At 37.0% G+C, this 16,683-nt stretch overlaps 2 protein-coding genes across 7 annotated transcripts in view; one reads left to right on the top strand and one right to left on the bottom strand.

Annotated features, from left to right (window-relative positions):
- ROBO1 (roundabout guidance receptor 1) overlaps positions 1-16,683 on the top strand; it is a 967,818-nt gene that overhangs the window by 727,392 nt on the left and 223,743 nt on the right. The gene's annotated exons all lie outside the window — the stretch shown is intronic.
- LOC110571185 (ATP synthase subunit f, mitochondrial-like) lies at positions 5,466-5,732 on the bottom strand. Of its 2 annotated transcripts, XM_021679304.1 has the most exons (2): positions 5,612-5,732; positions 5,466-5,494 (listed from the first exon to the last, which is right to left on the bottom strand). In XM_021679304.1, exons 1-2 carry the CDS (start codon positions 5,730-5,732, stop codon positions 5,466-5,468), a joined length of 150 nt encoding a protein of 49 aa, XP_021534979.1. The 2 variants fall into 2 exon arrangements, with proteins under 2 accessions (XP_021534979.1, XP_021534978.1); XM_021679303.1 differs by having other exon boundaries at positions 5,466-5,732.

Here is a 16,683-nt window from a genome sequence, read left to right as displayed (position 1 = left end):
AGCAGATAGTTGGTGAACAAATGGGTGATTTATGCATGTTGAAGAAAAAGGAAGCATTTGGGATTTTTAAAAGCAGTTCCCAGAATATGTCCTGAGGTAATAATGGTCGGTCTCTTCATCATCATTATTATTTAAGTTGTGGAAAACTTGACTTCTAGACTTGGCCTTACCTACGTATTCCATTAAACAAAGTGCTTTGGACCCATACCCACACGGATTCCACGTTTCCACTTCCTAAGAGTCTGCCGGTACTGAGATTCTGGCCAGCACTGATTGGTCCCCTTGCCGGGGCTTGTTTTTGATAACAACTTGGGTGTAGCCTGGTTCATCAAGTGTCTGTTTGTGGTCCTGGTGAAGGAGGGATCAGAGCTGGATGAAGAGGTACATGAGAGAGCTGTCTTAGAGGTGTGGGACTGTATGTATGCTTCTGGTTTCCTCTGGTATGTCCTCTAAGAGGAAGGATGTCCCCTGTTCTGCTGGCTTCCCAACATTAAATAACCATCTTTTTGTCAGAGCGCCCTCCCGAAAACGCTGCCCCCTCCCTGTTCATGAAGAAAACCTGTTTGCAGTCTGAGAAGGTGGGAGGAAGAATTTGTCTGGCCAGATCAACAGCTGGGAGCTGGAGGCATTATGTATTTTAATCTCAAATCTTGATAATATATTGGGAATGTTTCCTGTGTTTTACATGACAGTTGAACATTTGTCAGAATGCTGACCTTGAGGCATTGTAAGATTCCATATCATCAAAGTTTCCATTATGTTCAGCATATTCTCTTTATTAGAAGGAACCCAGTTTAGAAAGAAATATGGATCTGAAACAAAAAGCGTCACCTTTAACTGAAAGCCATATACAAGGTCCTGGCTTAAAGCTTGGGCCTTCCTTAAAAGAGGGAGGCTGACCTGGTTCCCTTCAGACTTTACCAATTCCTAGATGTATAACCTTAGGCAAATTACTTCAACCCATGGTTGTTTAAGTTTTAGCCTGTATCACCATAACCTGAAGGTCTTGACAAAATACAGATTGCTGACCATACGCCCAGAGTTTTTGATTCAGCAGATGTGGAGTTGAGTCTGAGAGTTTGCATTTTTAAATATTCCCATATGATGCTGATGCTACTGGTCCAGAGACAACACTTTGAGAACCACTGCCTTCACCTCTTCCAAGTCTGAGGTGAAGAATAGGCATATTTAGACCTGACTTCTTTGGGGCTATTGAAAGAAGAGGGTGCAGTTCAAAACATCCGGCTCACAGTCAGGACTGGACTGATGCTTAACTCTTAAGTGAACCACTTATGGTTCACTGCCAAAAGCATACAAAATTTAAATTTTCAAAATTTCAAGTTTTTTACATCTGTCTATTAACCTATTATAATTGGAAAAACACATTTCCTCCTGTCATTTGCACCCATGTCCAATAGTTACAAAATGTAGCTTGCCTATGAGACTACAATCTTTTTTTATGTACACATTCTTAGTACTTGTCATGTTCATTTGTTGCCACAAATTTGTTACCTAATGATTATACCGCCCATTTGGGGCCTTGAAAAAATAGCTTTTAGAAGGTTAAGTATTGTGTGAATAAATATAATAAATAATATTTAACACCTGAGCTCTACTGGAGATTTTTTTAAATGGATTTAAATATGAATAAAACTGTTAAACTCACTTTTTTTTTTAAAGATTTTATTTATTTATTTGAGAGAGAGAGAATGAGAGAGAACACATGAGAGGGGATAGGGTCAGAGGGCAAAGCAGACTCCCTGTCGAGCAGGGAGCCCGATGCGGGACTCGATCCAGGGACTCCAGGATCATGACCTGAGCCGAAGGCAGTCGCTTAACCAACTGAGCCACCCAGGAGCCCCTAAACTCACTTTTAAATGTAATTCATCTTTAGTTAATGAACACTGTAAATATTGTTCTAAGAAGTCAATAGAATAATTTGGAATGGGATATTTAAAGGATTAAGAGGATGAAGTTTAGGAGTGGCTCTTTAGGACTAGAGAAAATAATTCTGATAATTTCCAAATGTCTATCATCTTTTATAGATTACAGTGACAATCCAGATTGTGAAATGCATTTTGGTCCAATGCAGATTATTCATTTAATTGTATGAAATATGATTTTTAAAATGGATTTTTTGGGGCGGTCATTATGCTCTAAACATAAGGAGATTGGATAAACAAAGGAGATTGGATAATTTAGTTTATTTTTACTAAGTTGGACTGTACCTAAAGGTCAGAGCACGTAAGTAGATACAGACTTTCTGAGACATAGCTGGGGTTCTTGCAATTATCGGTTCTACACGAACTGTTGGGAGAATTAATTGTATGTTCTTACAATGTTTGGGTTGCCTTGAAAAATTCAGTGACCTTTAAATTTATGGTACTATATTTTATCTCCCAAGATGACATCCTTGTAATAAGCATCGGGAAGTTATTCAGCTTTAGATAGCTTCTATATTCTTCTGGTGACATGTTTATTCACTTTGTTTATGTGCTTGTTCTTGGCCTTTTCCCCTGGATTTTTTTTTTTACTGGTTTTTGCTACGGTATGATATTTACTGTAGGTTAAGTATACTTCTCAAGTTTAGCTGAAGTTTTGTTCCTCTAAAAAATTAACGGTAAGTTCTGGAAGCAGCAATTTACATTTCCTGTTCAAAACCTATTTCTGATGTTTAAAACTGTAAAGGAATTAGAATCATTATGTAGATTAATTAGAAAATAGATCTTCCTTTTAGAATATAATTTGTGACCCATGAAGCTTAAAAAAAAAAAATAGAGTTCTGGTAGTGTATCATTTCTGAATATTCCCATGGAACTAACTCTATTTTAACTTTTAAATGTTTTCTCTTCCTAGAATAATAAAAACAACATGTGAAAGTACTTTTTGATATGGGTGTAGTTTCCCACTTGTATTTCCCTTAGTGTTTAAAAGGGGGGAGATGAGGAAGATTCTCCTAGGTTTTCACCATTTTCTGTTGAGTGAATGAGCAGTTCGTGATACTTCAGGTTTCTTTTGCAGTACTTTTTTAGTTTCTACTAGGATGTTTGTTTAAATCAAAATATTTTTTTCTGTTTAATGATATTTACAGTAGAGTTTTCTTCCTTTTTGTACTCTTGTGTGTGACCTAGTTTTAAAAGTTAAGCTTAAAGTAATGCTAGTTGTAGCAGTAACAACAGTTACATGAAGCCTGAGCAGAGAATTTTAAAGACACATAATAATATGTAAAGCGTAGTTTAATGAGGTTATCTGAACCACTTTAAGTTTCAAGGACCATATAATTTGAATAATTATGGTGTAAAATGTTAATGAAAAAACTCACGTTGCCTGGCAATGTAGAGATGTGACAATTGTTGAAGGCAGATTATCTACCCAGGTAGTTCTCACAGGGTGGCATTAGCAAATTTGCCTTGCTGAATCTCCCTTTGCCTGCATTCTACCTAACTTTGCAGGTTTGCAAACCTGGTTTGTTAGCACTCAGAGAATAAATCTGTTTCTCGGAGGGATTCATGTTAATCAAGCTCAAGGAGACTTATTAGAACATAAACCAGAGGGGCGCCTGGGTGGCTCAGTCCTTAAGTGCTTGCCTTCGGCTCAGGTCATGATCCCAGGACCCTGGGATTGAGCCCTGCCTTGAGCCCCACATGGGGCTCCCCACTCAGTGGGAAGCCTGTTTCTCCCTCTTCTTCTGCCTGCCGCTCCCCCTGCTTGTGCTCTCTCTCTCTCTGTGTCAAATAAATAAATGAAAATCTTAAAAAAAAAAAAAAAAGAACATAAACCAGAACGCTAACTCAGATATTTCATGTTCTCCAAAACACCAACTTTTCTTTTCATGGCCATATTACAAAGACATATATTCCCTTTGGGCTGCTGCGGGGTGAGCATGAAATCAAAGTGATCAAGGTTTGATTCAAATGTTTAGTGGCATCAGGCTTAGTGAACTTAATGATATCATCTTCAAAATAGGCACTCTTTGTGCTCCCAGGACCAGGTAAAGCACATTTCTGTACATTGGCACTTTTCTCAGTGGACAGTGGTTGGATGGTTAATCCCAAACAAACTTCTGGTTTATGACCCTCTTTTTATCTATTATTTTGTCGATCAGTTTCCGTACTTTCTAGTTATAACCTTCTTTTTGGATATGTTAGACCATCCTTTTAGAATGTGAGCAAATTTTTGTACTCTGGAAAACATCCCATCCACTTGGCCAGGACCTTTTAAAATGTTTAATATTTTGGCAAACTATAAAAGGTGGTTGAAATATGTGAAAGGAACCTATAATCTTTATTGCATTTTTATTAGACAAATCTCTATATTAAAATTGTATACAATTTCCAACATGTATACAATTTTGGAAAGTTTTTAATAGTTGCCATACAAGATTTATTTGGGATTTGTAATGTGAATTTCTTTTTTTTTTTTTAAAGATTTTATTTATTTATTTGAGACAGAGAGCATGAGAGGGGGGAGGGTCAGAGGGAGAAGCAGACTCCCTGCCGAGCAGGGAGCCCGATGTGGGACTCGATCCCGGGACTCCAGGATCATGACCTGAGCCGAAGGCAGTCGCTTAACCGACTGAGCCACCCAGGCACCCTGTAATGTGAATTTCTAATTCTTACTTTTAGTTAAAAGAATTTATGGCTCACTTCTGACTATAAAAGTAAAACTAATACATGCTTTTCCAAGAAAAATCATAGAATACAGAAGTGAATAAAGAAGAAAGTAGAATTCATCCGTAATCCGGACATGCAGAGAAAGCTACTTTTCGTATTTTGGCATATATATATATATGCCAAATATATATATATATATATATATATATATTTAAAGATTTTATTTATTTATTTGGCAGAGAGAGAGAGAACACAAGCAGGGGGAGCAGCAGAGACAGAGGGAGAAGCAGGTTCTCTGCTGAGCAGGGAGCCTGATGTGGGGCTCGATCCCAGGATTCCAGGATCATGACCTGACGCTTAACAGACTGAGCCTATCCAGGCGACCCAGTGTATATATTTTTTAATACAAATATATTCCTTTGACTTCTCCAGAGAAACGGAAATAATACTAAGTCAACTTGGAGGAGAGATTATAGAAAAAAATAGGAGATGGGGGTGACTGGCAAATAAAGAACAAATTCTGCAAGGCATGCTCATGGGCTGGAGATTCAGAGAAGAGTTGATGTTGCTGTCTTGAGTCTGGAGGTAGAATTCCTTCTGGTGTGTGTGGAGGGAGGAAAGATGACAAGGGATCTCAGCCTTTTCTCCTAAGGACTTCCAACTCTTTGGATAAAGACTTCTCACATTATGGAGGGTATTCTGATTTACTTAAGGTGTACTGATTTAGAGGCCCCCCCAGTACCAGTCATCTTTTATTGGATGTTAATTCTGATTAGGATGTGAAAGGATTCAAGGGTGCCAGGCAAAGGTCGTGGTCAGGAATGCCGAATGTGCCTCCACACGGGGCCCTCTTCAGTGGTACTTGCGTAGCCGCGCGTGCTTGAGTTCCTTGTAACAGCGACAGTAGTTGAAAAGCACGTAAGCTGCCAGCACCATAGAAATCCCAGCGATGCCCCCTTTCTTCACATTGACATACTTGTTGTAGTACCGGTAGTAACCTCTTTGAAACGCCCCAGCAATGCTCTTAGGGGTGAAATCCCACATCAGTATCCAGCTGGGCAGCTCTCCTGGTTGCACATCCATGAGCTGCTTCTCCTTCGCTGGGTCAGATGACGCCATGTTGGAATCCTGGGTGTCTGCTCTGCTGGGCCTGATTTAGATGTTAATCACATCTAAAAATTAATTTTGCAGGAACATCTAGACTGCTGTTTGACCAGACAACAGGGTAACATCACTTTGCCAAGTTGACATATAAAATTAACCATTAGAGTGACCTTACATATACTATATTTATATATAATATAAAATGCATCCTATATGTACACATGCAGTATATGTACACTATATGTATATGTACTATATATAATACATATTATTACATATACTGTGTATAGTATATATATTATGTATACTATGTGTATATATATATAATATATATATTATATAAGTATAGTGTTATGTGTGATGTTCCCTACTTTTTTCATCTCCTTTTGTGTGCAACTTTTGCTTAACTCCTCTCCTTTCCCCTGTCACCTCCCCTCCATTCTTTCCCTCCTGTCCTGCTTCATCCCTTCCCCTGCTTTTCCAGTCACTCAGGTGATGACTCTGAGAACTCTGTTCTACAACTGCAAACTCAAAAGTACCAAGTGCTTACTGTGTTCTTCACTTGTGCCTCCTGCAATCACCTCCAAAAGTATCTGAAACTGAGTTTATTATCTCTTAAAATCTGTTCCTTTTAATTTTTTTCTTTCGATGAATTTAATTGACCCAAGCCATTTTTAATGTCACCATCTTCTTTCCTATCTATTAACCATCATATTCCCATTCAGTGGCCGCCGTGAATAGAATCTGTTGACCACATATCTCATAATCCATCACTACCACTTGGCATTTCTTAACTGTTTCTTTGTCTATGGCCTCCACCCCCTCAAAACTGCTTTCTACTTTGCCATTGAAAAATTTATTTGATATGCAAACCCTATCTCATCATATATGTTCTACAAATCTCTCAAAAGGTCATTGTCTTCATGATGAAGTCAAATTTCTTAACCTGGTACTCAAAGTCCTTTATGATTTGAACCCTACCTAATTCCCTTGTTTCACTTATAGATATCTACCTTCTCATTGCTAAAATATCAGAGCACTGAATAGTCATGATAAAGAATTGAACAATGGTGAGCATTAAGTATTTTTATGAAAAGTTATGATAAAGCAGAATTAAATCATAATCCTGACCACATTTTTTCCTAATTTTTGTTGGTAACTTTTTAAAAATATTCATTTTTCTTTTTATATTATTATTATTATTTTAAGTAAGCTCTACGCCCAACGTGGGGCTTGAACTTACCACCCCAAGAGGAAGAGTCGCATGCTCTACCCACTGAGGCAGCCAGTGCCCTTTGTTGGTAACTTCTTAATGTTGTCTGAATTGCTAGTCTCCAGTTAAAGTGTTTTGTCATTGGTAGTATTATTTAATAAGGGTTGTTGTAACATACTATAGAAAGTAGAATTGGCATTACCATAGAGAAGAGAGAAATCTGTTGTAATGATAAAGATTCTCGCTTAATTGGAGTCAGATATATTTCAGAGTATTTAAGTACTCTTTCCCACAAATCATCTTTGTACTTCTATTTAACATGTATTAAATTGCTTTGCTTAATTATAAATATCCTACAATATTAAATGAAATTCTTAAATAGCTTTAGAGATTGATAGAAACCGTGAAAAATGAATGCATGCTAGATGTTATACTTCATTTCCTAGGAACTGATTCTAAATTAAAACATGGTTTAAATTTCTGGGAAGCTACACACATTGCCTTAATGTATTGCTTAAATGTATAATATAGAGAGAGATTACTATTCATAACATTATTGGTAACTAACATAAGCATCCCATAAATGTTTGCTTATAATGTTTATATATTTACGTTATGTTATACTAAAAATACTAAATTTAATATTTTTAAATAAGAAATCAATGTGTTGGTTGACAGCCTATAAATTATTTTGGGTTAAATGAAGAGGATTAATCTGAAAAACAAAATCTCGATAACAAAGGCTGCTTTACATTTTCAAAAGAGTTATCTCTGCTTTTTGTTGTTTTATTTTCAAATAATTCTATTAGCTTACTTTTTGTATTTTCCATGTCTCATTGTTGAGGATCAGTCAACCATAGTTTATAATACTGATACACACTTTATAAAACTGATTTATATATTTTCAAGTGCTTTCAGGTACCCTTTCCAAATAAATTCTTATACTTTATCTGTGAGAATTATTAGCTATAATTTATAGAGAAACATATAGTAACAAAAACCCAACAATTAGGGGCACCTGGGTGGCTCAGTTGTTAAGCGTCTGCCTTCGGCTCAGGTCATGATTCCAGGGTCCTGGGATCGAGCCCCGCATCGGGCTCCCTGCTCGGCGGGAAGCCTGCTTCTCCCTCTCCCACTCCCCCTGCTTGTGTTCCCCTCTCTCGCTGTGTCTCTGTCAAATAAAAAAAAAAAAATCTTTAAAAAAACCCAACAATTATTGAGTGTTCTTTGTGCAGCAGGTATATAATATTTAATCTCCACAGCTGCCTTATAATGAGGAAAGTGAGACCTAGTGATGGTCCTGACTTATCCAAATGCCAAACATTCTTATTCTCTTAATTTTAGAACAGACAACAAATAGATTTTCTTGACAATACTCATAAGTAAGCTAATGGACATGTAGGGTTTTTTTAAAGATTTATTTATTTATTTGAGAGAGAGTGAGAGAGCACGCAAGTGCATGAGCCGAGGGGAGGGGGTTGGGTGCAGAAGAAGAGGGAAAGAATCCTCAAGCCGACTCCTTGCTGAGCGCAGCGCCCATGCTGGGCTCAATCCCAGGACTCTGAGATCATGACCTGAGCCAAAATCAGGAGTCAGATGCCTAACCAAATGTGCCACCCAGGTGCCCCATGGATGTGTATTTTTTAAACATGATGTTTAAAAAATTATTTAAAAGATGTATATGAAAGAGTAAAAGGTAATAAAGATTGTTATCCCTCAGTGAGGTGTTTCCCAGACCAGAAATGGACTTTCCAAAGACAGAATCATCCTATGTTTCTCTTCTAGAATCTTTTGTAATTGTATTATTTATCTAACTTATCTATGGTAGACCAGCAAGCAGGACAATAAATAAAAAACTGCACTGAGAAATTGAAGGCGTGGTTTGCTGCAACGATTGGGTGTCCCAGTCCACGCACCAGCACTTCTGCCTGAAGCATTTTGCTCTGCTGCATCATTGCTGGCCCTTGTCACCACCTGCACTGTTCTTGTTCTTGTAGCCCTTCTCCATATAGGACTCCCTGACAGACTTTTTTGTTCCCTAAAATTCGTGAAAGATTTTGTTTTATTCTGTATCATCACATATGTGCCTTAATATTCTACCTATGACTTACATAACAGAAGGGGATGAAAAAGGATGAGCTCCTATTTTATTATTTTCTTGCAGGTATGGCCTTGATGTGTGATTACTTTAATCCTTTCTCATTAAACGTGTTATTCGGTTTCAAATTTAATGTTAAAATGTACTAGTAATATTTATTTATTTAATATAATGTATTATTTGTTTCAGAGGTACAGGTCTGTGATTCAACAGTCTTACACAATTCACAGCGCTCACCATAGCACATTAATATTTAAAATGTAGAGTGATATAGGTACCTTTTTTGGCTACCTTTTTTCTATTCAAAAATGTTAGCATCATACTCTGAGGTAAAGCTTATTAACCCATATTTGAAAACATAATTTTGCAGCCAAACTCAATGTCCAATGCCACTACAAAAAGGGAAATTAAAATATGTGTATTTGTCTGTATGTGTATGTATATATGATATATGAGAGAGAGGTTGATTGAAAAGAACATGAAGGGCCTCTCCCAGCCTCATCTGTCTGAAAGACATGTGGAAACCAGGAATTAAACAGTAAAGATGAGGTATTACTCATAGAAGGATGCTCTGAACCCTCCTTCCAATCCTTTTATATCTTCTGTACTTGCTCTTGGAAGTCTAGAAAAGGAATATGATATGAGAGATACAAATTATTTTAAAAATCAAACAAAAACAGGCCTCAGATATTTACTTTCAACTTTATTTACTGATGTTCTCATAATAACCGAACCACTCAAAAGAGACTAAATTTCTCTTTGAGCATTTTCAAAAAGGAGACAAGTAAAATCACTTTCACTTACTCAAAGATTTGAACGTGGAGTCCTTTCCTTAAAGATCCTTCAAAAAACTGACCATTTTTTCACATTTAGTTATAACATGATATATTGAAGTAAGAGATAAACTGGGATTCAGGAGACCCTGGTTCCTACCAAAGCTTCTAGTGAACGTGTGTTTCTGAGAACATTTCCTGCGCTCTACTACAGAGTAAGTGAAAGTTGTTGGCTAAGATCCCTTAAACCTCCATAATTTTAAAGCATTACTCCACTAAACTCTACTGAACTGCCAACTCAGCATCTCCACTAGAAGATCTAAAAGACGCCTCAACCTCACTGTATCCAAAACAAATACCTAAAGACTGATCTGCTTCTAGCCTTCCCAGCTCAGCACAGAGAAATTCCGTTTTATGGCTGCTCAACCTAAAGGCCATAAGTCGTGCTTGCCTCCTCCTCTTCCTTTCATGCCTCTCATCCAGCCCATCAACAAGTCTCGTCATCTGCACCTTCAACATGTATCCAGGCTCTCTTCCTGTCCTTGTGTCACCACCACTGTGGCAGACTGAGCCACCGTTGTCTTTACCTGGATTACTGTAGTCACCACCTAAGTGGGCTCCTGCTTCCACCCTGCTCAGTACCCTCATCTCTCTCTCTCTTCTCAAGGCAGCTAGAATGATCCTTTTAAAATGTAATTCATGGGGCACCCAGGTAGCTCAGTCAGTTAAGCATCTGCCTTTGGCTCAGGTCATGATCTCAGGGTCCTGGGACCTGGGATCGAGCCCCATGTCCGGCCCCACACTCAGTGGGGAGTCTACTGGTCCCTCTCCCTCTCTCTCTGCCCCTCCCCCCACTTGTGTGGGTGTTCTCTCTCTCTCTCTCAAATAAATAAATAAGTAAAATCTTAAAAAAAAAAACAAATAAAACGTAATTCACTTTGTGCTCTGCTCTCAACGCTCGGATGTTTTCGGTCTCACTTTGTTTCAAAGCCAAGATCTCCACATGGACTATGAATTTGACATTATATTTATCATGCCCCCACCCGTACCCCCGTCCCAAATCTCTCTGACCTTGCATTCTTCACTGAGGCTCATTCCTCTCCAGGCTCGAAGATACCTTCAGCTGAGACAGTTCTATCTACTACATGACCACTTGGTTTGCTTCTGCATTTCCTTTAAATCTATGCTACATAGTGGTCAAGAAAAACAGACTGCTCTGATTTCGTATGTAATAAGGCAACCTACACCCCTCTCCATACTCTCATCCCCTTTACCCTGCTTTAGTTTTTCTACTTAGCACTTATCACTGAGGGCAAAGACTCCATCTTCTTTGTTCACTGCTTCATCCTCAGGACTCAGAACAAATTCAGTTGAATGAATGAGTGTTTGAATGGAAATATTTCCTACTGAAGTTGTTATATAACTCTTAAAAAAATTATGCTTTTAGTGGTGGGATAAAGAAGTAATATCTACAGATCTGTCCTTTTTCTTTAGAACAGCTAAATAGGCCAATTTGAACTAACACATTTCTTTGGTTGTAGAGAAAACATAAAATCATGGAATGTTTCTTGCATGCAGAAAAATAATAAGGTTCTTACCATTCAGAATACACAGGTTGGGGCACCAGGCTGGCTCTGTTGGCATCGCATGTGATTCTTGATTTCTGGGTCATGAGTTCAAGCCCCACATTGGGTGTAGAGATTACTTTAAAAAAAAAAAAAGTCTCTAAACAGAACGCACAGGTTAGTTTTATGTTGCCTTTTGACAAGAATAAGTCGGGGGGGGGAAGATATCAGAAGGCTGCTTAGGTGTCTGATAATTTTTATAATCATTTGTCAGGTTAACCTTTTTCCAAATGCACTGTTGTTATACAAACAAAACAATTATATATATAAAATATAATGCATTTAATTATCTTAACTTTTCTTTTTACCTGAAAGCAGAATTTACCGTAAATGAACAGCGAAGAATTTCTAGACCAAGATGAGCTGGCCTAGTTTTATTTCCTCTTTAACTTAGTGGGTGGCCTTGGAGACGTTACATGCCCTTACCAAGCCAGGGCCCTTATCTTTAAAATAGGTGTAGTAATAGATATAATAATGCTACTCTCTTACCTGCCTGACAGGTAGTTAAAGTTAATAAGATAATGGAACTTTAATAAGATAATAGAACTTTGAAGCCCTTGCAAGGGAATGTGTTATTAATATGAGCAGAGGAGTCTTACATTTTTCTGATATTTATAATTATTTTGAAAAAAAAACACCATATCCAGATATTTTGCTGTAGCTTCCCTGACAGATTCATGGAAGCGTGTTTTCCCTCCGTAGACAACTGTTTCGAGGTACAGCTTCGGGTACTTCACATGTTGGCACAGTTAATCTCTAAGATCTACCAGCTTTACACATGTGTTCTGCAGTGTAGCTATTAAAAGGAAACAAACTGTGGCCCAAGACATTTCTAGCACCTAATATGGAAGATACACATTTGTCAAACTCCCATTTTCTATTAAATTAATTTGAAACTCTTTAGAAGTATCTGTCCCAGGTAAACTTGGCTTCCTTTTTTTTAAAAAAAAAAAAAGATTTATTTTTAAGTAATCTCTACACCCAGTGTGGGGGCCGAATTTGCAACCCTGAGATCAAGAGTCTACTGACTGAGCCCGCCAGGCACCCCTAAACTTGGTTTCTTAAGAAGTTATATTCCATTCTCTATATGATGTCTTTGAGCCAAGATGATGTCTCAAAAGCAGTTATCTCTAAAAATCTAAGAGGATTTCCCCTTCACTTGCCTTTTTTTTTTTTTTAATCATTTTGTTTTTCAGCCTGGAGGCTAGATTTGATTAATCGATTTCCCTGTTTTCTTTAAGGATTGTTTTTATTAATGCACTTTTCAAGCCGAGACACGGCATTATCGCCTTCTCGATCATTGTACTAAGTGTTGAGATCTTAGCAGACCAGCTGCAGCAGCTGTGTTTCCCCTTGGATCTCAGAGCTCAAAACTTTCATCTCCTTTGCTGTCTCAGCTGCTGGTCGAAGGCTACGGCCTTCCCATAACTCAAACCACTTTCAAAGCAACGTAAGTAACCTCTTTGGAATGCTTTTGGAAAAACCACAGAAAGGTTCTTTAAAAGTACACCACTTATATACTTTAAATGAATGTTTCCATTTTAAGGTAATAACAGCATAATGTCAGGAGTCAACACTTGGTATTTAACTACACTGTGAACATAGTGTGGGCTTGTCTAGATAGACCAATTAAAAACAAGAGAAGAAACACCAAAGTCAATTGGAATCCTTAAATTGATCTCATAGTTGTGGAATCTCTGAATCCAAGATTATGTTTTCTGAAATTCTGTTTATAAAGTAACATTTTCTGTCTTAAAGACTCTTTTTCCTATCTAAAATACCATGTGAAAAGATACAGTCAACATAAATGAAAATGGTATCGATTACTTTAATAAGGAGAGATGTTTGATATTCACAGGAAAACATTTCGGATTGGACTTTGGTTTACTTGGGAGGGAGGAGGATCAGATTTGCATACATTTTAATAGCAGTTTGTTATATCAAAACATCAATGCAATAAAATGTGATTGATGAGTTATAAGAGTAAAGGTCATTTTAGTGAAATTTGACATTTACCTCCACGTCTAAAGAAGAAGAAAAGCTTGTGGCTTTTATATTTGTCTTGCCTTCACAGAGGAAATTTTCACTCCAACCTCACTTATTCTGACTTTGTGGTGACTTAAGTAAAGAAGGACTCCTTGGTGCAGTTTGTTTGTAATTACAAAAGAGATTACAAATTAGATTTTACATTTATATCTTTCTTACCATCTCCCTAGTGTTTAGTGGCAGGAAGAACCCTCATTCTAGGACATTGGCAGAGGAAAAAAAAAAGTCTTTGGGGCTTATTTAAGCATCTAGTTGATGTTCTATAAAAATAAGCTACATTCCAAGATTTCAGAGTCTCCAAGGGCCACCTTTACAAACCAGCAAAGAAGAGCTCGCTACCACAATCCAGGAAAAATAATTCACTTGCCTCAAGAATTCTGAACACGTTGTTTTTTTTTTAGTGATTTACTGCACGGATTTTAAAGCTTTTCTTCATAATCACTTGTATTACCTTATCTGGAAAGGCAGCTTATTGCTTCCCTCCAGAGCCGACTGCCTGTGCTACTGGGGGATTAAAACATGTAGACATGCTATCACTTTCCCCTCTGGAGGCTCCCCAGACATTATGGGCATTATGCTTCGCTTCTGCTGACCTATTCTTGAACTTATGCCATTCAAAGCCAGCATTTCTTTGTGTAATATTTGGAGTGGCCTTTACAAAAAATCTACATGTTTCACAAAAGTTATTTTCTATCATTTAGTCAATACTTTCCCAATAAGTTTTTCTTTTTAGGAAATATATATGTATCTCTCTCTATATATAAACCTATAAGATTGATATCTAATTTATCTATAATTCTTTTCTTTAGGAAATATATTTATCTGTATAAATATATATAAAATATAAAAATGTATCTATATGTATGGGCACATGCATACAGATGCTCATACACATCACACATGCTAAAGCACGTGCACATCAAGGACAATGGAAATATAATGTTAAGGTATGAATGTGAACCGCATATATAATTTTTTTATTTTATAGAACCCATGTTAAAAGGAAAAAAGAAAAAAGTAAAACAGATTTTTTTTTTTAAGATTTTATTTATTTGAGAGAGAGAGAGAGACGGAACGTAAGCAGGGGAAGGGGCGGAGGCAGAGGGAGAAGCAGACCCCCCACTGAGCAGGGAGCCCGATGCGGGGCTCGATTCCTGGACTCTGGGATCATGATCTGAGCCAAAGGCAGACGCTTAGCTGACTGAGCCACCCAGGAGCCCCAAACTAATCTTAATAATATATTTGACTTACAGTATCCAAAGCCGTAGCATTTTAAGGTGTAATCAATATAAAAATTATTGAGATCTACATCGTTTTTTCATACTAAGTGTTCAAAATCCGTGAATTTTACACTTCTGGAACATCTTAATTCGTAATAGTCCCAAATTTAGTGGGTGCCTTATTGGACAGTGCAAGTACACATCACATATATACTAAAATACTATTTTGAAATAGATCCTTAGGTAGACTCTTAGATTTTAACAGCGTCAAATTTTGACCATTTTTGTCCTTCGACCTCTTCAAGTATAACATAATTAAGAAAGTGATATATTTTTTTAAACAAAATTGCTTTAGCTGTAGACATATCATTTAAAATAGCTTTGACACATTAAGACACTACACATGCACCCTCCATTTTCCAGAGACTGGTTTGGAGGAATTTCATGGCATTACCTGTACCCAAGTGGAAGTTGTAATTCATTAATTATTAAACCATGAGGCCATCCTAACGTCCATATTACTTACTGAATTTATGCTCTCTCGATTTAATTGAAAATAGATGGAAAAACTTGCATTTAAAATATTTTAGATGTTAGAACCTGACTTTAAACTTGTATTTTATTATATTTATACTGAGAACTCTGGTGCAAGAAGGGAGGATTTTCAGGGGAGACAGAAGTGCAGAGGGAGAAATCCTGCCCGAGCACAAGGTTTCCCTGAACCCTCTAAATGATTTGCCCTTTGCTCATAAACCTTCTGTCACGGTCAACATAGAGCCTAATATTGATTTATCAGTGAACTATCTTGTCATCTCTGGGCTTGGATCCTTTGACCTTTTATTTGTTCCTGTAAAATTATGGTGTATCACAAACTTCTTTTCTAATAGATACTTTTAATTTTGAAAGGCCAAGAGACTCAGTGTGAATATATTAAACAGTTGGATAATCCAGAAAAGGAGGTGAAAAAAAAAATAATTGCAGACAGCTAAAGGTCAGAAAAATCCTTATTGAATCCAAAAACACAGACAAGTTCTTTTTGGAAGAAAGGGCTGAGAAAGAGAAAGCTTGAGTTTAGTTTGATCCTTGCTAACTTCACTTTGACTTTCTTTGTAAAACATGTCAAATACGCATTTCCTTCAGCAGAGCTGACTGGGGGACAAAGTGGATTTTAAAATGTGAGTCCTTCTAAGCAATGTAAAGGGAACACGAATAGCAATTTAAACAGTATAACACACTAAATGGAATAATTACAAATTACTTTTTCTCTAAAACACTGGTGTTTACATAAAGTGATGTCATTGGAGCTCATACAGTCCTCTCAATGCTATTTGTCATAGGCACATGTAGGTAAACTGTGTATACTCTGATTTACAGATGAGCTAAAGATAGGTTCAGTAGATGGAATCTTAATGAAATAAATGTGGACTCAGGATTTAAACTTTCATTCAATTCATTTTGTATCCTTTCATTCAATTTATTGAGAGTGTGATTTATTATACTGGCTTCCCGCCTGATATTTCCTCTGCTACATATGTATTTTATTCCTTGCAAAAAGATTCTTTCTAAACTGTAGTTTCTGGAATTACTTTTTGTTAGAAATCTATCTATAAAAAAGAATGAAAGTTAGCTTTGCATTTCATATCATATAATTTATTTCCAGCTCATGACATAGCTTTTATTAAAACTTCTCAAGAAGTATATTATTATTGGAAGATTCTTTCTCTGAGACATGTTTACCTAGTACCTGTTTGTCCCTGGTGTTTTCTGTGCAAGTATAACTGATTAAGGGAACATCAGAGAGCTCCTGGAGAGTTCAATTATATAAAACGAGAATGTTGTGTAAAGTATATTGAAAAAAAAAAAGTTGCACTCCTCCTTAACAAGCTTTTGCTAAGATATAAAGCACTGCTGGAAATGGAACTATGAACTGAAATTTGGCTTCATGGAAGGTGAATCTCTCTCTCCTACTCAGTGAGTGAATGAAGTACTGA

This window comes from Neomonachus schauinslandi, chromosome 1, assembly GCF_002201575.2.
Source record: "Neomonachus schauinslandi chromosome 1, ASM220157v2, whole genome shotgun sequence".
Lineage (NCBI taxonomy): Eukaryota > Metazoa > Chordata > Mammalia > Carnivora > Phocidae > Neomonachus > Neomonachus schauinslandi.
This window is presented reverse-complemented; position numbering and strand designations above follow the sequence as displayed.